The following is a 22,521-nucleotide window of genomic DNA, read 5'->3' on the forward strand; positions in this document are numbered from 1 at the left end:
TACAGTATCAGCTTTGATTTTTATATATAATCAGTGTAAACAGGCTAATGCAACATGACAAAAACACCAAGAATGCTTTACTTTTAAGTTAATATTATCTGTATTTTGCCTTGTAGCATGAGAACACAGTACAGTACAGACCAAAAATTAAGAAAGACTTAATATGGTCAAACATCACATCGTAGCTAAATGCAAAACACTATTGCAACAAACCAAACGATGTGAAATATATGAAGAGTTCAGATGCAAAAGCCATCTGAAATTTTCTTCAGAATGATTATTTTTATCAAGCTTGTATATTTAAGTTCAATAATTTCACTTAAATGGCAATGCAAATGCAACTAATCATAGTTTATAAACTACTGTAAGTCAACACATCCCAAACTCTCAAACCAGTGTAATGTTACATGATCAACAATAATCCTGTAACCTGTTTGCAGACAATGTTAATTAACGTGATGGAAGCCAGCGGCACGTAAATGATTACGTTAATCGACCACCACAAGTTTGGCAATTAACCCTTGTATAGTGTTCGGATCTGTAGGACCCGTTTTCATTTTTTATCAAGAGAAAAAATATACGATTAATTATTTTTTCAAACTCGGACTCATTGGCCTTGGCTCATTTTCTGTGAAGAATATATATCTGAACACATTTTCAATGACCACACTGGTCACACACTCTCTCACACGCAAGCACGCGCGCGTAATGAACCATGCGCAGCAGATACGTAGTATGTCACGTGTTACATGGGCAGGTTATAGGTAACGGAGGGAGGGGAATAACAGCGAGCTCATCATCAGTTGTTTCCTAAAAATAAACATTGTTCACGAGTCCCGCAGCTCGAGTCCGAGTCGAGTCTGAAGTCTTTCGAGGACGAATCTCAAGTCGAGTCTGAAGTCACTGTGTGTGCGACTTAAGTCGCACTCGAGTCCGAGTCTCTAACTCGAGTCCCCATCACTGCTGTCACCTGTCACTGACTTTACTTCTTTGCTTCTCTCCAGGCACTGATGAGTCTCCGGAGCCGCTGCCCATTCCTACGTTCTTGGTTGGGTATGAGTATGACTTTGTGGTGCTGTCTCCCTTCGGCCTGCCCTTCTGGGAGAAGCTACTACTGGATCCCTTTGGCTCCCAGAGAGACGTGGGCTATCTGGTCCTCTGCCCGGACAGCGATGCTCTCCTCTCTGGAGCCAAGAGCTTCTTTAGAGAGTTGACAGCGGTCTACGAGGTGAGGGAGTTTGTCAGTCTTTAATTTTGTCTCTCACTGTCAACCTTACTTTAATACAGAAGTAAGCTATTTCCTGTGAATGGGCAAGACTTCCGATTCATTAGCCAATATAAGTAAATATCTAGAAGAATTCAGTAAACAGTAAAATATTTTTGCTACAAACCAGTGTGATAATGAATACAATAATACATTTAAATAATTTGGTGTGACTGACACTAGAAGCCTTGCGCTTGATTTTTTTTTTTACTTTTCCTGGATTCTCTGACCTACTTTCTGATTGGTCTCTTTCTGTTTGTGCCCAACAGTCTTGTAAGCTCGGTCAGCATCGACCAATCTCCAAAGTACATGCTGATGGCATTATTAGGGTGGGTGGAGCAGCTGCCAAGAAGCTCTCAGAACAGCCAGTCAGTGATTGGTTCCTGAAAGCAGCTAGTGGCAGCAGTGATGCGTTTGCCAAGCTCAAACTGTTTGCCCAAGTCTGCAGACATGACCTCGGTAAGACCCATCTCTCTCATAGTTATCCCTGCTGTCACAAAAATATATCAAAGAGTACTTGTCTCACTAATCTTCATCTTGTTCCCTGTTTCTTCAGCTCCATACCTCGCTACACAGTCATTGGACAGCTCTCTCCTCATTCAGCCAACCCCTGTCACTTCTTCCACCCAATCACCTTCCTTGCAATCCTCAGGCTCCGCCTCCTCCAACTCCCAAACCTCAATGGCCTCCGGAGGCTCCGCCCTCAACAACAACAGTGCTGCCAGTAACAGTGGTTCAGGCCTGACAGGCAACACTAATAACACCCCCACCTCCTCCACAGGCCCTCAGGGCAGCAGCATCCAGTCTGCCAAGCCCAACTCGTTCCCTCCCTTTGGAAGCATGGGAGTCCAAGGCAACAGCTCCCAGTCTGGGGCTCTGGGCCAGCAGGCTGTCACTCAGAACTCAAGCCTCTCTGGAGACAATTCAACCGTCAACAGCCAGACTCAGGGGCCATCTGAACCACCAGAGAGGTACACAATGTATTTGTTGCCTTTTCCTGTCTTAATTGTAGCCTCATGTATAAATTTATGTCCTGTCAAAATGTAATGTAACTTGTAAACCACTCAAAATCAGGTTGTGTTAAAAGCACATTAGAAACCCTTTTTTTCCCTTTATAATCAGCACTATGGAGAGAGAAAAGGTCGGAGTTCCTACAGATGGAGATTCCCATGCCATCACCTACCCACCTGCCATCATGATCTATATTGTGGACCCCTTCTCATATGAGGAGGCGGAGCCAGGGGCGTCACAATCAAGCATGTGGACGCTGGGACTCCTCCGCTGCTACCTGGAGATGCTGCAGGCCCTTCCAGCTCACATCCGCAACTCTGTGTTTGTACAGGTAGGTACAGCAGATGATACTAGACATCCTTTACAGTTGGACACATCTTGAAAGTCAGTTTAACATGCAAATGAAAGGAAGCCAATGCAGCAAAAAGTCTAGTGCAGTGGTTCATAACTAGGGGGCCCCAAGATGACTTAAAATTATTCGAAATAAGATAAAACAAGCATTAAAATCTGCTCAAAAAAAACCCTTTTTTTTTAAAATTCACTCCTTTTTTCTTTGAAGAACCAGGGTTCCCATTGTTTTCAACCTGGATATATGAAGAACCCTACTTTTAAAAGTGTGATTTCTAAGTCATTAATTAAATAAAATTCCATGGGTACTTTTATAATGAATATATGTTTTTGTTGGTATGCCAAGCTGTCATATTTTTGTGAATTGTGGGTAAAAAAATCATTCTTATCCAGTGAATTATGAACAACTGGAAAAGTAATTTAATTTCAAAGAGAGTGGTAACCCTGAAGAACATTTAGCTCTTAAAACTTCTGGAATCCTGCAGTTAAAACTAGGAATTTTAGGCAAATATTGTTGTGACAAATGGGGGACCTTGAAATTAGAAAGGTTGTGAACCACTGTGTGACTTCATTTCTTGTGGTTTCAAATAGACACCTATAGGACTATTACAGCAGATACGATGTGAAGACAATAGTGAAACAAATCACTGTTTTACATCTGTGCACTTTGTGTTCTTAGATTGTCCCCTGTCAGTACTTGCTCCAGCCTGTGAGGAGTGAAGAGAGGTACCTCTACGCCCAGCACCTCAAGTCTCTGGCCTTCTCCGTCTTCACCCAGTGCAGAAGACCCCTCCCAATCTCCACCGACGTGAAATCACTGACGGGTTTCGGCCCCGGCCTTGCCCTCGACACTTCCCTCAGGAACCCAGATGTGAGTTGAGGGTTCAGCAGAATGATTGATTGGTTGACAAATTCAAAAGCAGTTCCCTTTTTTGTTGTATAGAAATGGGTAGCTCAGACAGTCTCCAAAGCACCTTAAAAAAAAAATAAATAAATACACATTAGCATTGCCAAAGGTCCGTCAATGCTCCAGACTTACCTGTTAAAGTGCCTATCCCCAGTGCCAGCAGTGTCAAAATGAACACCCTTATTTGAGACTCCCAGGGCCCATGGTTCTGACCTCCTCCATAGAGCTCCCGCCCTGGCAGCCCATTCAGGCTCTTTAACTGCTCTCAGTGCTGTATGAGAACTCGGTGACGTGTGGAGACTGTTACACTGACCTCCTTGTCCTGGAACAAAACCAAAGGGGATTCGCACAACCCAACAGTTCTCTTTCCATTATCTGCTTGGGCAGCTCTGTGAGACCTCCCTAATGGGATCCGGCTTGCATGTTTTGGCAGAGGAATCCGAAAACTCCACTTGCTCTCCTTTCTTCACCGAGCTATTTGTAGAATCCAATTTTCTCGCTACACTCACTAGCACTGTTTCTCCCACCCCACTTTCTTCCCCACTCACAAAAGAGATGTGACTACTCTGTGGGGTTTATTGATTTCATAAGAGAGGAAAAGGTTATGTTGACATGCCTGGGTATGAGGCTGATGGTTCAACCTTAGGCCCTTCACTTTTGTACTCTTGTCCTGATCTTTACTGTTTTTATAGGGGAAAAAAGTATCAACTTAAGTTCTGTCACTATTTTCCATTAACATATGACTTTCTTGCCACAGAGACCGGAGTGTCTGCGATTGTACACACCACCCTTCATCCTGGCCCCAACGAAAGATAAGCAAACTGAGCTGGGTGAGACATTCGGAGAGGCATCTCAGAAGTATAACGTCCTGTTTGTGGGCTACTGCCTGTCACATGATCAAAGATGGCTGTTGGCCACATGTACGGACCTGTATGGAGAGCTGCTGGAAACCTGTATCATCAGCATAGACGTACCCAACAGGTGAACTACAAAAAAAAAAAACCCACATCCTCACTCAATAGCATTGTTACATGCCGGTGGCTCGTAAACTATGCAGGATTAATTATTCACTCAACACTTCAGAAAAGTGTAATGAACCATTATCACCACCATAGCCATGACAAGTGAGAGACCTTGGCACCTTTGTATTTGTAACCCTTTACTTTAATCTCGATGATGTACATTTTAAGTATAACAAATGTACACATTAAACTAGTTTAAGGATGTTTTAAAAATATTTGAAGCATTTCTGACTAGAGGTTTTAAATGTTTCTGTTTTTGTCATCTCAGAGCAAGAAGGAAAAAGGGATCTGCCCGGAAGCTTGGCCTACAAAAGCTTTGGGATTGGTGTCTAGGTTTGGTTCAGATGACATCATTGCCATGGAGAGTGGTGATTGGCCGGCTTGGACGAATAGGGCATGGAGAGTTGCGAGGTAATGGCCATGTAAATGTTTTTAGGCCTTTAACCTTGGCAGTATTCATAGTTTTGACTCAAGTTGCTTACTGCTTTTATAAAATGATTGCTACATAAATGTATTATTATTATTAAAAATGTAGTTCTTAAAATAAGGGAAATTTATTGAGTGGCATCCTTCTAGCCAATTGACAGATCAGCATCCCGAAGTGCACATCCAGTTGGACGGATTTTTTTGCGCACGGGAATTAATTTTTTATTTTATTTTTTCTCTCAGACTGGAGTATTTTACTGAGCAGACGGAATCTGCAGTCAGTGTCTCGGAGGCTGAAGGAGAACTGTAAGCTGTGCGGGATCTCAGCAGCTGACACTCCCAGCATCCTTAGTGCCTGCCTGGTTGCCATGGAACCCCAGGGCTCATTTGTCATCATGCCAGGTAGAATCACACTTCCTGTTACTCTCCGTATGGTGTGCATGTTGTTCTTATTTTTATGGCTAGTTTGATGCATTAGCTGTAATTAGTGTGCATAGTTAGTTTCTGCTCTATTTGTGGCACAAAAGGGAATTGTAAAAATAATGATGCTTTTCTGACAACTCTCCTGACTTATTATTAAAATGTATTTTAAACCGGATTTGAAAAGGATAATTAAACCTCAAAAAACACACTTTACCTTATTACCCTGTAGTCGTGCATCTCTTTGCTTTGGATGTGAATGATAGTCTCAGTGTGTCATAACGCATGTGTCTGCTGTCCCTATCTGATATACACTCCTGTGTGTGTCTCGATCTCATAAAACACTTTTCTGCACTCCTATTGATTCCTGTGCTGTTGTGATGATACTGAAGATCGATGGCTTTATTTGACAAAAGCTTTTCATTCTGTCATAGTATCAAGATGTATTGCATCTGATGGATTTTGCCCATCACTCACAGCGCTTAGAGAGCGACAGGGTTTTTTTTATACTAGGATGCCTATGCAAGGAAAAAAAAAACCTGATTCAATAATAATAATAACAGCTAATAATGTCTTGCACTTCCATCAATGAATCCTTGTTTATCTTTATCTCATATTCAATCTGTCAGTCTGTCATTTTGATCTTTTCTGTCTCTTTTCTTTGTCCAGATTCTGTGTCAACAGGTTCGGTGTTTGGTCGCAGTACAACTCTGAACATGCAGACGTCCCAGCTGAGCACCCCGCAGGACACGTCTTGCACACACATCCTGGTGTTCCCCACCTCTGCTTTTGTGCAAGTCAACAGCTCCAACTACCCACACGAGAACATTGACATTGCATTCAACCCTGGCAATGGTGAGGGACAACATTGTCTTTTTCCAAGTCTGTTTTACTTGGTAGCCTCTAGCCTGTATTCTTGCCGTACTTGGAGATTTTGCTGTATGAATCAGTTGCATGTCAATGCAAATAAATGATACTGAATCCGTGCTTCATTTCCAGATGGATCAGATCCAATGGGAAACATCTTTTACCTTCTGGAGCAGGAGAATGACCTGGTTGATCCTGACATCATAAATATCCTCCCTGCCTCACCCACAACGTCACCAGTCCACTCACCCGGATCCCAGTACCCCCACGGAGGAGATGGGAGCAAGGTAGCTGAGATTGACCACTAAAGGGAACAAATAATCAACATGTTAAGAGAAATGGCATGAACTTTGACTAGCAGACCTTTCAAATGAGCTGTTAGAATAAAAGACAAAACTCTTTTAGCTTTTTACGGTTTTAATGGGACATTGCGTGCAAAAATTAAAAGACTTCAGTTAATCTTCAAAACACATATATAATGAAAGCTAAGAGAGGTACTGAGATTAGTTCTGATCAGGGCTTGAAAGAGAGAAAAAAGTGTGTCTAAAAATATGTTGTGTCTTTGTGTGCGTGAGGCGCCAGCGCGATAAGGCCATACCAACGCTGGTTGGTTATACAGATGCAAGACATCATTCAAAAGTGTCAAGCTTTTGCAAAATAATAAACTACTTTCTGCCGTCTCGTTTTCCTTTCCGAGAACTTTGGAACGAATCACAATGAACTGTAGGCCTAACTCAGCACTTTTTTTTTTCCATTTCGTTAATCTGTCAATGATTTAAGTGAAATATATTTAGTGTATAGGCATATATAGGCATAGTTTTATTCTGTTTTATCCGTTCACAGAAGCGCTACAGGTGCGAAAGATCTATTGAATCCATCTTACACGATCCTTGGTGCATTGCCATTGCGACTCACCTATGAAGAGTTCACAGCTGAGCGCGGGCGGGCATTTCACTCGTTGGATGCGTCAGTGTCACATTTGCATAGTCCGTACTACTTGAATTCCTGATTGGTTGACAGATCAAATAATAAAATAACGTTATTAACAGGTTAATGGCCATTTAATTTTTTTTATTTTGTTCGGAACTATAAAATTTGATTTAGTTTTTGTTTCCGTTCCAGTCAAAATTTCGTTCGTTTCCAGTTTTCGTTTTCGTTCCTTGAACCGGTTCAGAGCCCTGGTACTGATTTACTTTGAGTAATTGTTGCTCACTTTCTTGTAACTCTCATATAAAAGTGTCTTTTTTCCTTTCTTTTTTGTATTTTTGTAGCTCATCTCTGTATCTTCTCTTCTTTTTCAGGGTCAAAGTACAGACCGCATGGAGTCTCATGAAGAAGCTCCCAATATCCTCCAGCAGCCATTAGCTCTGGGCTATTTTGTGTCCACGGCTAAAGCAGGTCCACTGCCTGACTGGTTCTGGTCCGCGTGTCCTCAGGCACAGAACCAGTGTCCCCTTTTCTTAAAGGTAATTGCTACTTGCTCATAATGCAGAAATTTTTCTCTTGGGATTTGTATATTATTGCATCACATTTCTATTTATTCATCCCCAAGGGATACTGTAAATGTGTAAAATGGACATTTTTTTACTGATATTAGAATATATGCAAAGCCAACAAAACGTTGTTCTGAATGTCATTTTCTTCAGAAAGCCGTGTGATACTGCACCCATCTACCTGTCAAGCTTTATCCAGGTCACATGACCTTTTGTTTCCTCCTCATGCAGCATTTATAGAGAATCCTGCAATGGGGGATTTTTAATAATTCAGTACTCGGGGATTGGGCCAGACTGCTGTTGGTGTGTATAAGAGAGAGCAGGAGAGAAAACAGACCCAAATATATGGAGGGAATTGAGCTTGCAAAATGTGTTGACATGAATTATTAAGGCCAAGCATTTGATTTGATAAGCAGCTGTTTGTTTATTGCTGACTTGGACACAATTTAAAAAGTCTGGAGCAAACTGTTCCCTAATAAAGCAAGCTGTATACAGGGGTATGAATGTTTCTGGCGTCTCATGTTTATTCGTTCATGGGCTTGTCGATTTAATTCATAACAGGCCCTGACAATGAGAGGAAATGCTCAGCTTTGTAGCTTGTTTTGGGTGGGTGTAGATTAATAGATTCTGTCGACTGAATTTCTTCTTGCCTCTCTCTTTCCCAACTCTCAGGCCTCTCTACACCTCCATGTGTCTTCAGTGCAATCGGATGAACTTTTGCACAGCAAACACTCTCACCCTCTGGACTCCAATCAGACCTCTGATGTTCTCAGGTAATGTTCCTCTACGTGTCTGGGAACTGATATAATTCAGTTTAATGATAGCGAATGCTGAATATTCCAAAACGTTTTTCCTTCACAGATTTGTGTTGGAGCAGTACAATGCCCTTTCCTGGCTGACCTGTGACCCTGCTACCCAGGACCGCCGCTCTTGCCTGCCCATCCATTTTGTGGTGCTCAATCAAATGTACAACTTCATTATGACCATGTTGTAACACTCGCAGAGCAGAACTGAGAGCAGGACCTTATCAGGGAACAAAAAGAGGAGAGTGAAGAAAAGGTGGATCTGAAAACAACCCAACAGATAACTACAGTGCTGGACTTTATATGTACGCAAGTTACAGCGGCGATGATCTGGATAGGCCGTCACTACACCTGAGACCCAGCACTGTGGATGAGAATCAGGCGTCTGGTGTTTATAACACTCACTCAAAGAGGAAAAAGTGGAGAAATGGAGGCCTCGGATGAGTTATCGGCAGCGTGGAGGCCAAAGGAGGAAGACGGAAGTGCTTGACTGGTGGTGTTCTACATCCCTGGATCCACGGCTCCTCGGTTAGCATGGATTCGGCCAGTTCTATAATCGATGTGTCTGGAGAAGTAACCTGTATAGAGTCTGATGGAAAGGGACTTTGATGCTCTATGAAATGAGAGAATGAATTCTTGGTTTTAAGACCTCTAATTCCCTGTTTCTTTTGGATGGGATTTATATCCAAACGAAATGCCTGCATCTGTCTTATTTATTGTAAGTTTTTAATGTATAATTTGTCTGATTTCTTAACCTTTTATATATAAAAGTTCTAGAAGGTTTGTATCGCCTTCCTGCTTTAAAGCAATTGGTCAAAAATATATGTACTCGTCTTAAATACAAAAACAAACCAACAAAAAACCCACTAAAAAGATGAATAAAATAAAGCTGCGGTAGGTTGCTTTTAGAGTATTATTTTTTGTAAGGGAGACACAGATTATTTGTATTGTCACGATGTACAGAGGAGACCAGATGGGGGTTTCTGTCCACGCCTTTGCGTGTGGACACAATTACAGCTAAGCTTTAGCTGCACGGGACTTGTACAGCAATGAAGTTCACTGTGTTTAAAAATAAAGAGGTACATTGTCGTATATTGTATTTTATACCACACATTTAGACACAAAAACGAAAAACTGCAATATATAAATAATTATATATGAATGCCGCACCAGCCCTGGGTGGCACTGCTTCTGTTTTAGGAATAAAAAGTCAACTTAATGTTTTTCCTGTGCTTGTGTTTTTTGGGGGGAGGGACTGTGATGTGAAATCCGATTGTTGTGACAGACTTGTGGCTTTGATGAAGATAACAAATATCTATAATACGCTTCTAGCCCCCCTTTAGAAGTTCATCCATTTCACCTCGCCCTCCCTGATCGGCTCTCCTGCTTGCACCATTTTTGAGTAGTAATGGACACTTTTAGACCAAAATCACTTTTCTTTGAGTGTGACAAAGAAATGTGTGGTGTAAATGGACTTTACAACCAGATCTGGGTGCCTGTTGGAAATGCAGTGTTTGTGCACAGAGAAAGATCTATTTCCTGTATCTTACTCTGTTCAGAATAAACTGTATGCTGATATTCAAAGACTATGGGACCTGAGATTTCTCTTACCTCCCACACCACTTCTACATGCTTTCCAAATGCAAGTGTGTGATGTACAGCATGCAAAGAGCTATAGGGTCAAGCACTGCATGTGTGACAGTTTCACAGTTTACTCCTGTGAAAATCAACTACAGTAGTTCAAGGGAAGCATTCAAATTTAAGGAGATATTGATAATTATTGGCCTAGTAAAATTAAGGCTATTTGCAAACTGCCACTTTAATATGCTTGCATTTACAGTTTTCATGACAAATACCATATTTAGCTTTATGAAAAAATATATAATTAGATTGATTCTTGTGTAGGTTGCACCTGCCTGTACTGTGGTCTTACTATGAATGCTACATTTAAAATATGACTGATAACTAGTAAATCTGAAAAAAAATACCACATGTAGGCCTTATTTACTGTGCTAATTTTAGTAAAAGCAAAAATACATGTTCTATAATTAAATAACTGATTATCTGGAAAACAATAGAAAAATGGTTGAATGGGAAAATATTTCCGAAAAAAATTGACCTTGCTACTTGTAACCACTACCATTTAATGGTTAAATAAGTTAACGTCCTCATGGCTGTGTCTCAAACCCTATAGAGCTGTTTACATAGCATCACAGACACGATGGATTTTTATTTATGTTAATAGCATTTGTATCTTTATTATACATGTTCCATATTTATTACGCTGTTCCGATAATTGAACTATGAACACGCCAGTGATGGCCAAACAATGGTGTCTAGGTAGGCGGCTCACTAGGGTTTTGAGACGCAGCCAGAGTTCAGCATGCACACCGAAGGCAGATGAGCGCTCGAGCTAAAACAACTCATTATTACTTGTAGCTTGCTGTCAGTAAACAGTCTGGGGGACGTAGATGGTTTTAAACAGAATAAGTCAATTATGTGAGGCATATGAATATTAATACTGGAATTATAGCGTTTCAAATAGTTACATCTTGATGAATGGATATATTTTTATTAGCTCTAGCAGCTAGCCTGTTAGCTTACCGGTGAACTGTACTACCTTAACCGGCGACGCTCAACTTCCTCTAGGCGTGAGAATCACGAAAGACCGTGGTCTCGCGGGCCTCATCGGGGCTTGTGTTTCTGCTGTAGCCAGCGGCTCCGGTAAACTTCAGGTAAGTCGGTTCCACTACTGTTCCACGGTCCCTAATGATACAAAATAAAATTTTATTAGATTCTGCTAAATTAATGCGCAAGCCAAAGAGTTTGATACGTTAAATATTACTTTGTATTTCATTGTGCTGTGCATCTTAGGGCAGTTCTCTCCACAGCATTCGAAAGTGATTAAAATAGCCTAGTATTTCTTTTTAAATATTTTTTTTGTTGAGCAACAAATGTTAAAACATGAATACGCATTCTTATAAATACACCTAAAATCGAAGTGTAAACTACCATGGGATTGTTTTATTACCATATTTATATGCTACAATATTTACAGATGTTTACTAAATGCTTAAAAGAATAGCATAGTATTACCATAGTGCATGTCCAGAACTTAGTTTTAAAATGGTAAGTCATGGTAATACCACAGTGCTCTTTTTGGTGTGCATTTTAGTCACAAATGTCATCAAAAAATAAATGAAACAAAATAACAGTTATACTTAATTGAAAAAAAAATCCAGTAATTATTTATTATGATTTTACAGTAATAGTTGTACTAACCAATATTGTGTAAAGTATGGTGGTTATAAACTTTTTTAATCTAAAATGTTTCTCCTTTATCTTTCCCCTTCATTCTTTGCAGCAGAATGGCAGACAGTGCCAGTCTTCAGTTTGTGAGTCCATATGCATTCGAGGCCATGCAGAAGGTAGATGTGGCCAGACTAGCTGCTTTAAGTGACCCAGAGCTGCGGCTCCTGTTGCCCTGTCTGGTGAGGATGGCTCTCTGTGCCCCTGCGGATCAGAGTAACGCCTGGGCACAGGACAAGAAGCTCATCCTGCGACTGCTGTCAGGGGTGGAGGCGGTAAACTCCATTGTTGCGCTGCTGTCTGTGGATTTCCATGCTCTGGAGCAGGACGCTAGAAAAGAGCAGCAGCTGAGGTGAGTTCAGAAGCTAGAAATTGCTTTCATGTGGCCGTTCTATAGATTCTGTTCATTGGCATAATAAATCAGATAAGTTAGTCTTTCTCAGAAGTGCTCTGAGAAATTGAGAGAGGTGTTTTGGAGGGAATTTTGCTTAAATATCTGATGATTCTAATTATATTTTCTCTACACAGGCATAAGGCTGGTGGCGCTAATGGTGAGAGCATCCTGGTCTCTCAGCTGCAGCATGGTTTGACTCTGGAGTTTGAGCACAGTGATCCTCTCAGGAGACTCAGACTGGCTCTTAGTGAGCTGCTGGCCATTATAAACAAGGTTTAGTAGTGGATAATGATCTGGCCTTCTCTTTAAAAGCAAAGTGTATAATTTTGTTAATGTTAAGATACTTTCCTCTAAACAACTGTAAGTTAGTCCAGAGCTGCGCAATTATTTTATTATATATTTATATTTACTTGAGCAGAAAATCAGCATATTAGTGGGATTTCTGGTGATTCTTGTGACACTGAAAACTGGTATATATAAAATAATATAATTTAAAATGTAGTCAAATAGAAAATTATTATTTTAAATTTAAAAAAATATTTAACAATATTATTTTATTTTTGTTCAATTAAATGTAGCCTTGGTGGGCAGAAGATAAAATTTTAAATACCAACCCCAAATAATAAAGGTATTATGATCCTTTTAGCAAACTGAAAGACAGGAAGAACCAAATTAAAAAGCTACATGCATGTTTTCCTCTATTTCGTAAAGATGCCATGTTTGTTATCTTTAATTAATTCTATCACACACAGTGTTAAAATATTTTCCTGTGTTCAACAGGTGGCTGACTCTAATGGAGAGTTTTTCCTCAAGTCCTCTGAGTTGTTTGAGAGTGCCGTGTATCTGGAGGAAGTGGCTGATGTTCTTTGCATCCTACAAGCAGGTCAATGGTGTAACATTTTTGGTGTAAAGTCTGTCAAAAACTTTGCTTGACAATTAAACCATTAAACTATTCTATGACACAATCTTTGTTAAATCGGTAAACATTTCCTTCAGCATGTCAGAAATGAAAAACTTGCTAAGATTATACTTCAGCTGTGCCTGTAATTTGTCTTTATCTGATGTTTTGTCCTTTATTTACTGTCTTTGAAGATGAAACTATAAATCCGTCTTAAACATAGAAAAATATATTTTTTATTTACCTGCTCCCAACAGAGCTGCCTTCTTTGCTGCCCATCATTGAGGTGGCCGAGGCCCTGCTTCACGTGCGGAACGGAGAGTGGTTCATGTGCCTGCTAGTGGCAAATGTCCCAGACAGCTTCAGTGAGGGTATGTCCATCATCTGCTGAAATATTATGGTCCAACAAATATTGAATTTAAAGCAGTTAAAAATGTAACTTTTAATTCATTCACTTTCCTGTCCTTTAAAGACAACATGAAATCAACCCTTATAAGATGTGCTTTTTAACTACAAGTGCCTGGCCTTACTGTGGACATTTCATCAGTCATGTTCATTTATGACCTGTGCTGGCAAAATGAGTCAAAATGAGCTAATTTTAAACTGCAGGCAAAAAAAGTGATTTTAGTCGAATTTGGGGTTTTCACAAAAATTAGTTCATTAATTCCTCGTCTAGTGATCCCAATGCTCCAAATAGTAATTAAACATCTAAAATTCTTTATTTGTGTGTTTTCTGAGAGGAGTACCTTTTCTTAGCTCGCATCTCGCGTTGACTCATCCGAAGCGCACACATAAATACACATATACATAGAATTACAGTATTTAAATATTCACACAAACATAATCTGTTTTTTTTAAGTGAATGTTTGGGAACTTTTGGGGAAAAATATCTGATGTGTAACATTATATTAGATCCGTGCAGTACAGTAGGTCTTAATATATAGGCCGTCTGTATTATTAAAGGTGGGGTAAGCGATTTCTGGAAGCCAATGTTGATATTTGAAATCATCAAAACAAACACGCCCCTACCCCAAAAGGGTCTTGCCCCTATTTTGATAGCTGCGCCCCACACATACGTAGCCTACGCAACCCAGGCAACGATTAGTTCTATAGAAGTCATTATAATCAGTGATGCTGTCTACACTGGACACTGGACACGACAAATCTCTGACAAAAAACTGCTGCCGTGTTCCATTTATGACGTGCTGACACAAATTTCAAATGATTTTCAACTGTCGCTTTGTCGCGTCCAGTGTAGACAGACTTTAGCTGTTGCATCGCAACGCGTCCTGTGTAGACACAGTGTTACTAACCTGTCGAGAAGAACCAAAGCAACCTCGGCGTCCGATCGCAGGCCTTCCGCTCCTTGAGTTCTCTCCAGTGCTGGAAAGCTGATCTGATATTTACACAGGTCCTACTTCTTGCCTTATCGTTCCGCAGACATATTCCTCTTTTGTTTTTTATCCGCCATCTTTATCTTTCTGTCACTCGGCTCGGCTGTTCACTGAACGCTCTCCTCCATATCATGAGTAACACGCCGAGTTAACTGTCGTGTGGCCTCTGATAACTTCATTCTCTTTTCCAATAGTTCAGAAATGTTGGGGCCAAAGAGATGTCCCGGTACAATTGATAGTTCTCTCAATGTCTTCTTACATTCTTCAGGCAATCTTGCCTGAGCAAGCCATGCTTGGCGTCTTGCTGTTAAAAGGGTTGCCAACAGTGTCCCAAGTTCACGCATCATATGACCCATAGTCAATAGGGCAGTCTGTAAAAACTGAGGCACAGAGGGGTCAACATTTGCTGACTCCAATGTGGCGTTACAGGCAAGCAGTAGTTGGCAAATAGTATTCTCTGCTCGGGTTATGTAGGCTACGAACTCATATGCTTTTTTCAGTAATGTGTCAGTACGACCACATTGCGCACTTGGGCAGCCCACGTTGCCTCTAAGCGCTTCATCTGGTGATACCACCAAGGCTGCTACCGGCTGTTCAATTTCAGGTGTCCGACCCACCCCAATAGAATCAGCCTCAGCCGTTGAGGCCAGAGTGCGGGCTGACTTTGACCTCCTCCTAGGTGCATTGGAGCTTGTTAATGCACTGGAGAATTCAGTAACAAAATCCTTACATTGTGGCATGGTAAATGTAGTATCAGCATTTTGCCTGAAGAACACATTAGATTGAGCAGGCTGAACAGATCTATCAAGACCTAAGAATTGAGAGAATGTCAGGAGAAGACTGGCCTGCACTAGATGAATGTACAGACCCACCGCTTGAACCACCAGCAGCAGACAGGCTGGAGAGAGCCTCCTGTGGGGGGCCAGGTTGCATGGCAGGATCCACCAACTCTTCATCAAGGAAATGTGAATTAGATGCTCTCATGGAGAGAGCGTCTAAATCGATCATATTTGGAGGCTGGAAATCACTTTCGTTCACTGAAGCTGTTTCACTGTTTTAGTAGGCTCAGTTGGTACCGGGGGTTGTAATGACTGAAGAAGGCGTTTCATCTCCGCCATCTCTGAACAAAGAGAAGCAACGGTCTTCGATAGTGAATTTTCTGTCTTCGGTAAAAAATTTCTTCTTGGTTGGCGGAGCACCAGCAGCGAGTTAGGATCTAGCTCTGCAAGACGCAGCTGTCTTTCTGATAGCGGCAGCATGGCACAATACAAACACGGATCAGTCAATGCTTCTTTCAGATGCTGAATCTCTAAACATGATGGGCAGATATCGTGTCTGTCATCGGGAAGAAGTATGTTCGGGCACAGTTTGCAACTCGGTGAAGAAACGGAGAGATGAGAGCTGTGATCCATGACTGTCGAAACACGTCCTCGGTAGCACCGTAGGAACACAACCTGCAATAACGTGCACAAAAGAAAACAGGCGTCAGCTCCAACAAACTGTTCCAATTATACACTTATTTTCACATAGCTGTGTGAAGCGTTATACATGGACGCGTGTGCGGTTGCCGTGCTGTATTAAGGCTTTAATTAGAATAAAACCGTATATTAAAAGCTAACAGAAGCAGTAGCACTTACAAATAACAGCGTATCTAAAAGTATGAACCAACAACAAACAAAAAAAACATACCAATAAAAGTCGTGCTTGCACAGGTTCTGTGCGATCCTCTTCACTAATATCCTCTGCGTCTCATTCGGTCTCAAATTGATAAGCAATATAGATGATGCCATTGTTTTTTTGTTAACAACTTTTTATTAAATTGTCTTCCTGAAACAGCAGTACAAACAAAAAATAACTGTGCAAATTCAGAACCCACCCCAACCCACAGTAAAATAATTTTCACATGGATTCCAGAAAAGATGACAACATCAAACGCTGAATGACACAAACTTATAGTTTCCACACTAGATCCATGCATACGAGAAGTTGAGAGTTCCATCGAGACAATGTCCAACAAACACACAGTCCAGGTTAAACATTTTTGTTGGATGGACAAGATGAAGTCCCAAAAGTCATTCATGAAAAAATGGTGCAGAGTCAAACATATCTCGGTACCCAACAAATATAACCGGTCCTGTGAGAGCTGAGACCAAAAAGATGAGAGAGAAGGGCACTCCCAAAAAAATGCGAATGCCTAAAGATCCTTGCGAACAGAGATTACCATTTAGGAGAAGATGACAGATTCATTAGACATTACAGAATTCATATCTGCATCCAATACAATTTCAAAATCCGAAATTTTCAAGAGATAGGTTGACAAAACAGAGAAAAAAGTAGGGTCAGGAGTACAAGGGGAATAAACTGAAAGAAATACAATCCTATTCTCCACTAATGTTTTTGTGTTATCCTATCGTCTGTATCACAACCTTTGTCTAAAGCCCGGCTCACACTGTGCGATTTTGGCCACGATTTGTTCGTCTGAGACAAATTTTGAAAATCCTAAAATCCTAAAAGATTCCTATAATCCTAGGCTAAAATCGGTTGTCTAGATCGCTGGTTTGACATGTTCACCGACAGCCGATTAATGGCCGTTGCGATCATTTTTTTCCTCCGATTAAATTCTGGCAGTGTCAGAAGATTTCAGACACTTTCCTCAAGTTTCCTGCAGTGTGACATCTCCTACGACGACCGTCAAACCAAGAACCAATAGGAGCACTGAACTTGATGACGCAATTAGCGCGACAACTTCAAACCATTCATTATTTGTAAAAACAATACATGTACAAGGTAAAGTTTACTTAAAGTTTATTTATTAAGGGGCAGGATGTTTAAACTCGAATAACAAAATTACCTCAAGTTCGCTCTGTAGAACTGGAAGTCCATAAAGTCCTCTTTTGCCCAGCCATGACTTGCTCCACACACGTCGTCTTTTCCGTTTTTTTTTTGTTTTTTTTAACATCAAGGCATGTAATTAATAAAACTAACGCTACACGTTGCTGTTGTTTGCTAGCTACCATTATAGCGAGAGAACGCGGGTCACGTATTGATGACGTAAAACTCCGGACAAGTCTTCTTGAGTACGTCCGTTTTTATCGCGTCTTGGTGGATGAAAGGGATCTTCTGGGGAATACAGCATTTTAGGTTCACCTTGATTGAGAATGACCTTCAGCGTTGCAGGATAAAGGAGAAAATTCTGGATGCCAGCGTCTCTCATCTCCTTCCTAATTGGCACAAATGCACTTCTTTTTACGGAGAAAAATCTGGAAAGACAGACAGCGTTGCTCCGTCGGAAGTTTTCACCGGGGCATGAAGTCTGGCGGCCCGCAGAATGAGCTCCCTTTCCATGTACCGCAGCAGTTTAAAGATGAAAACCCATGGTTTAGCGCGATCTGAGGAGAGCCTTGTGTACACGCGATCTGCTCACTCCACTTCAATCTATTTGCCCGCCAGAGACGGGAGCCACGTTGGTAGCGATCTTTTCAAAAAGCCCATAGGGTCATCCTTTTCGGAATCTTCAGGCAATCCAACCAGACACAGATTGCTGCGCCTATTGCGATCCTGTAAGTCCACAACCTGTTGCTCGAGCGCAGCTACTCGCCCATCGTGATCTGCAACAACTTTCTTTTGTTCTCTCATCTCCCCTGTAAGAAGATCCCATTTAGAGCATAGCGACTGAACAACTGACATGTGAGAAGCGAACTCGTTCCGCATCGCCGTCAACTCAGTTCTTAGAATGTCCTCAAAGTGTGTAACAGTGTTCGCCATCTTGTCCATCATATCGCTCGCGGTCGGTGGCTTGGATTTCTTCTTAATCGGAGAAGCCGATGGATTAAAAGTGAAAGTATTATTAATGAATAAAACTTTAAATAAAACGAAAAAAAAAAAAACTGCAAAAAGGGGCCAAACGTACGGAGCTCTACTCAAGTGCGACTAGGTTCATGAGCACATTACGTGACTCTTAATGATGTCATTGTTTACAATACAACCGGAGCACATGCCGCTGAGGCGAGGAGCAGGATGTTCAGACACGCAGTAGAGGCGGTTTAGCCAATCACAACACATTGGACCAGCTAACTAATCAGAGCCCTTCATGTATTTCTGAGGGAGGGGCTTCATAAAACCAGGAAATTATCAGGGCTTTTATCAGAGAAGGGACAGAGAGGTGTAGAATAAAGGTCAGTTATGTGAAGAATAATGCGTTTTTAAAAAAACTAAGCATGAACACGTTTGACTGCACCCCATAAACACAATCAAGCCTAGAAAAAAAAGTCAACCACCTCTTTAAATGTAAATTGAAAACGGTAGTGCAACAAAATATACTTTTCTTATATTTGTTCTACTGTTTTTTTTTTTTTTTTTCAACTGTTCTTATCAGTTGTTTATAATAACAAAGACAAAATGCTCATTGTGACACATTATGAAAGTTCATTGAACTGTGATTTCACTTTTAAATAGTTGGAGTTGCATTCAGGTGTTTATAGGTTTTGGATCAGGGATATGTATATTTGTTTTCTTTTTAACATACCAAAACATAACGGTATGTTTCGTTTTTCTACATTGACTATAAAGCCACATGAAACTCAGTTTTACTTTACATTTTATCTGTCATATGTGGCCATTGCACGATCATCTGAGAGGTGCTGAATTTCCATTTTGATGAGTATGGGCTGATTATGTGCAGTTTGGGCATGGGTGTGTTTGTGCACCTCTTTATGTGTGTATGTGGGTTTTCCACAGAGATGCTCTAAGTGGAAATAAATACATCTCTGAGTATGTGCTATCTTTTCATCACTCCCAGGTCCTTGTTGAGTCAATAGCTTATTTGTGTGAGGCTCCATTCAGAGCCAGTTTGAAATGTTTCGTATTATTGAATGGCCAATTCTCAAGGCTCATTACCTAGACAGGATCTTTCATTGGGAGAATATTCCGCTCAAGGCTGAATCATTAAGGGAAAGAGCTTGTCTATAGAGATACACTGTAATCAGATGCAGCATGAATTGTGATGGACTCAGCTGTGTTTTCTCTTAATCGGGCGTTTTTTTCTAAGAGGCTATTGAAACTAATATCATTCCTGCACTTGGTCATAAAAGATTCTCTGTAATTCTTTTCATTCAGTGTGGCAAAATGTCATCTGTGGTTAAAATCACATAGTAAACAGATATTTTAATTCAAGGTGAGAGGAGAGCTGGATTCCAAGCCAAATACAGAAAGATATTTGTGGAAAATATTCTTAAATAATCTCATCTGAGCTTTAATATAGTAGTTGCCACGATTCAGTCAAGCTTAGCTGTGGTGCTCATGTGGACTCACAGTATCGAATCTGATCTACATCTTGCCCCAATAAAGGTGGCCTATAAAATACTTGGAAAAAGCTATGTTAGCATTCCTGTTCATCTTAGTAAATTGAGAACGAAGCATGTTAACCAGCCCATTATTGTTTTCCTGATCGAATGTGTCTTTCAATAAAAACTGTCAAAAAGCCCAAAAGAAAAGAAAGTGAAAGAAGCCTCTTATTCTCACCAAGGATGCATTTATTTGTGAAAAAAAAAAAACCCCACAGCAAAAAGTTATATTAAATACATATATAAATGATTTTAATTAAATCATTACTTATCTTACCGACTCCAGACCTTTGCACTGTACTTAATGTATGTAATAAAAATCGAACAATATTAATATCTTTTATGTGGTTTATTGTCTGCTTAAAGTTAAAAGCAGCACATTTAATCAAAATTGGCTGTGTGTCTTTGTGTCTCCAGTGTGCAGGGGATTGATAAAGAACGGAGAACGGCAGGATGAGGAGAGCATGGGTGGGCGACGCAGGACAGAAGCTCTCCGGCAGCTGTGTCAGATGAACCCTTCTCAGGCTCTGAACATCAGGGCCATGGTGGTGAGTCTCCAGCACTAGACCACCTGTCGTGTTAAATTGATCAGAACCATGTGTCATTAAAGTCAAGCCCTTGGTTTTTCCACAGGTGGAAGAGTGTCATCTTCCAGGTCTGGGTGTTGCTCTAACGCTGGACTATAAGCCAGACATGGCAGATGAGGCGGTCAGTCCTCTTGTGTCTTATGTCAGCGGCCTACTTCTGGGCACCAATGCAAAAGTGCGTACCTGGTTCAGTATGTTCATTCGCAACGGTCAGCAGGTAAGAAGGAACAACAGAAGCACTCAGACAATTGATGATTAGCTCCTTTGGAAACACAAAATTCATGTGCGTGTCTCACTTCAGAGGAAAAGAGAGAGCAGCTCAGTTCTGTGGCAGATGCGGAGGCAGCTGCTGTTGGAGCTGGTGGCCATCTTACCCCGTTCCCGCAGTACCCATGTTCCCAACGACAGTGACATGGACTCAGACAGCAGCTCGGGGTACTCTGGCCTGCGGGAGGAGCATGTGGTGAAGGCCAGCGCGCTGCTGCGGCTCTATTGCGCACTTATGGGGATTGCTGGTCTTAGGTATGCTACAGCTGACACATATCAGTTCTTTAAAGTATAAATGGGTGGTATAGTAACTCTTAACCATGAGTAATTTAGATGCTTAAGGTGCTAATTTTCCCATGTAAGAAGTCCTGGCTCCATTCTATTAGAGGTTATGGAATCTAATTCCAACAGTTTGATTACATTCAGTTCTGAAGACACCAAATTCCTCTTCCAAATGTTGCGAAGTTTTAATGTTGGTGACAAATGTGTTTTCTTTCCACAGGCCCACAGATGAAGAGGCGGAGCAACTGTTGCAGTTGATGACCAGTCGTCCACCAGCCACACCTGCAGGAGTGCGCTTTGTCTCCCTGTCCTTCTGCAAACTGCTGGCGTTCCCTAACCTCGTCAGGTACACACTTTGACACACAGATACTACACAACAATTTAAAAATTAAAATGGTCATATCATACTTTAATCAAAATTTTCTCAATGAGGTACAGTTGTCATGTGCTAAAAACAATTATAATTTAGTTTCACACCATTTTCCACTTCCATTTTAATCTCAGACATCAGAAATACAAGGATTTCAGTATAAACTGTTTTAGCTGCTGATCTTTTTGGACTTCTGAAACTCTGTTAAACTGTTAAAATATTTTTTCTCAACATTGGTAATGATAAGAAATGTTTTTGAACACCAAATCAGCATATTCAAATGATTTCTGAAGGATCATGTTACACTGAAGACTGGAGTAATGGTTGCTGGAAAGTCAGTTTTGCCATCACAGGAATAAATTACATTTTAAAATATAAAATGGTTATTTTAAATTGTAGTCATTTTTCACAGTATTGCTATTTTTGCTGTATTTCTGATCAAATAAATGTAGGTTTGGTGAGCACAAGAGACTTCTTTGTAAAACATTAAAAAAATAAACATTTTAGACCCCAAACTTGGACAATAGTGAATGTCAAAAGATCATGGAAAATAATTATTTTGCATGACATGACCTCTTTAAATATGTAACATTAGCAAGCACTTTGTTTTTTCAGTAAACATCAACATCATCACTTTAATGTTCTGTCACTCAGATAGTTAAATGCAAAGTTAAATTCATCTTCAATAATTTAATTTACTCAAACTTCAGAGTAAAACCCAGATACGTCATCGTTGCTGTCGTTTCTTCTCTCTGCAGTACTCCAGAACAGGAGCAACTGATGGTAATGTGGCTCAGCTGGATGATAAAAGAGGAGGAGTATTTTGAGAGGTACAGAAGCCCTTCAAACCCATAACAACCAATAAATGCATTTTACATCATACAAAAAATGCCAGTTATTTTATGATCGGCGAGAAGGAAATCTTCTGGAGAAGTATACAGGGAAAAGAATTGTTCTGCTCATGTACCAAATGTCTGTTTATCTTTCAATTCAATTAGTTTTATTCCATAGAGAACTATTTAAGAAGTATTTGGAATTACATTTTGAATTTTTTTTTTGTCTGCAATTATTCCTCCGAGATCTGCCCAATCTGGAGCATTCAGACCCACTTCTCTTC

General features: G+C 40.6%; 2 protein-coding genes across 3 annotated transcripts in view; both read left to right on the forward strand.

The window, feature by feature from the left end:
- The window catches only part of LOC306864505 (mediator of RNA polymerase II transcription subunit 13-like), a 76,221-nt gene extending 66,436 nt beyond the window's left edge, over nucleotides 1–9,785 (forward strand). Inside the window, exons 18-30 of the mRNA XM_079408549.1 lie at nucleotides 1,005–1,228; nucleotides 1,534–1,723; nucleotides 1,821–2,235; nucleotides 2,387–2,606; nucleotides 3,303–3,494; nucleotides 4,288–4,511; nucleotides 4,821–4,963; nucleotides 5,222–5,380; nucleotides 6,068–6,253; nucleotides 6,398–6,552; nucleotides 7,567–7,731; nucleotides 8,431–8,531; nucleotides 8,620–9,785. Of these exons, the coding sequence (XP_079264675.1) occupies nucleotides 1,005–1,228; nucleotides 1,534–1,723; nucleotides 1,821–2,235; nucleotides 2,387–2,606; nucleotides 3,303–3,494; nucleotides 4,288–4,511; nucleotides 4,821–4,963; nucleotides 5,222–5,380; nucleotides 6,068–6,253; nucleotides 6,398–6,552; nucleotides 7,567–7,731; nucleotides 8,431–8,531; nucleotides 8,620–8,752 (2,507 nt within the window). The 3' untranslated portion in view covers nucleotides 8,753–9,785. The remainder of the gene's footprint in view (nucleotides 1–1,004; nucleotides 1,229–1,533; nucleotides 1,724–1,820; nucleotides 2,236–2,386; nucleotides 2,607–3,302; nucleotides 3,495–4,287; nucleotides 4,512–4,820; nucleotides 4,964–5,221; nucleotides 5,381–6,067; nucleotides 6,254–6,397; nucleotides 6,553–7,566; nucleotides 7,732–8,430; nucleotides 8,532–8,619) is intronic.
- Nucleotides 9,786–10,923: 1,138 nt separating this feature from the next.
- The window catches only part of LOC306864099 (integrator complex subunit 2-like), a 28,845-nt gene continuing 17,247 nt past the window's right edge, over nucleotides 10,924–22,521 (forward strand). The window contains exons 1-10 of one of the 2 annotated variants that reach the window (XM_079407813.1): nucleotides 10,924–11,296; nucleotides 11,926–12,222; nucleotides 12,399–12,537; nucleotides 13,045–13,147; nucleotides 13,420–13,533; nucleotides 20,316–20,446; nucleotides 20,532–20,702; nucleotides 20,787–21,007; nucleotides 21,255–21,380; nucleotides 22,163–22,234. In XM_079407813.1, coding sequence (XP_079263939.1) covers nucleotides 11,930–12,222; nucleotides 12,399–12,537; nucleotides 13,045–13,147; nucleotides 13,420–13,533; nucleotides 20,316–20,446; nucleotides 20,532–20,702; nucleotides 20,787–21,007; nucleotides 21,255–21,380; nucleotides 22,163–22,234 — 1,370 coding nt within the window. In that variant the 5' untranslated portion in view covers nucleotides 10,924–11,296; nucleotides 11,926–11,929. The remainder of the gene's footprint in view (nucleotides 11,297–11,925; nucleotides 12,223–12,398; nucleotides 12,538–13,044; nucleotides 13,148–13,419; nucleotides 13,534–20,315; nucleotides 20,447–20,531; nucleotides 20,703–20,786; nucleotides 21,008–21,254; nucleotides 21,381–22,162; nucleotides 22,235–22,521) is intronic. The other variant, XM_079407814.1, reaches the window with a different exon arrangement.

Source organism: Barbus barbus (genome assembly GCF_936440315.1).
Source record: "Barbus barbus genome assembly, chromosome: 45".
NCBI classification, from domain to species: Eukaryota; Metazoa; Chordata; class Actinopteri; order Cypriniformes; family Cyprinidae; genus Barbus; species Barbus barbus.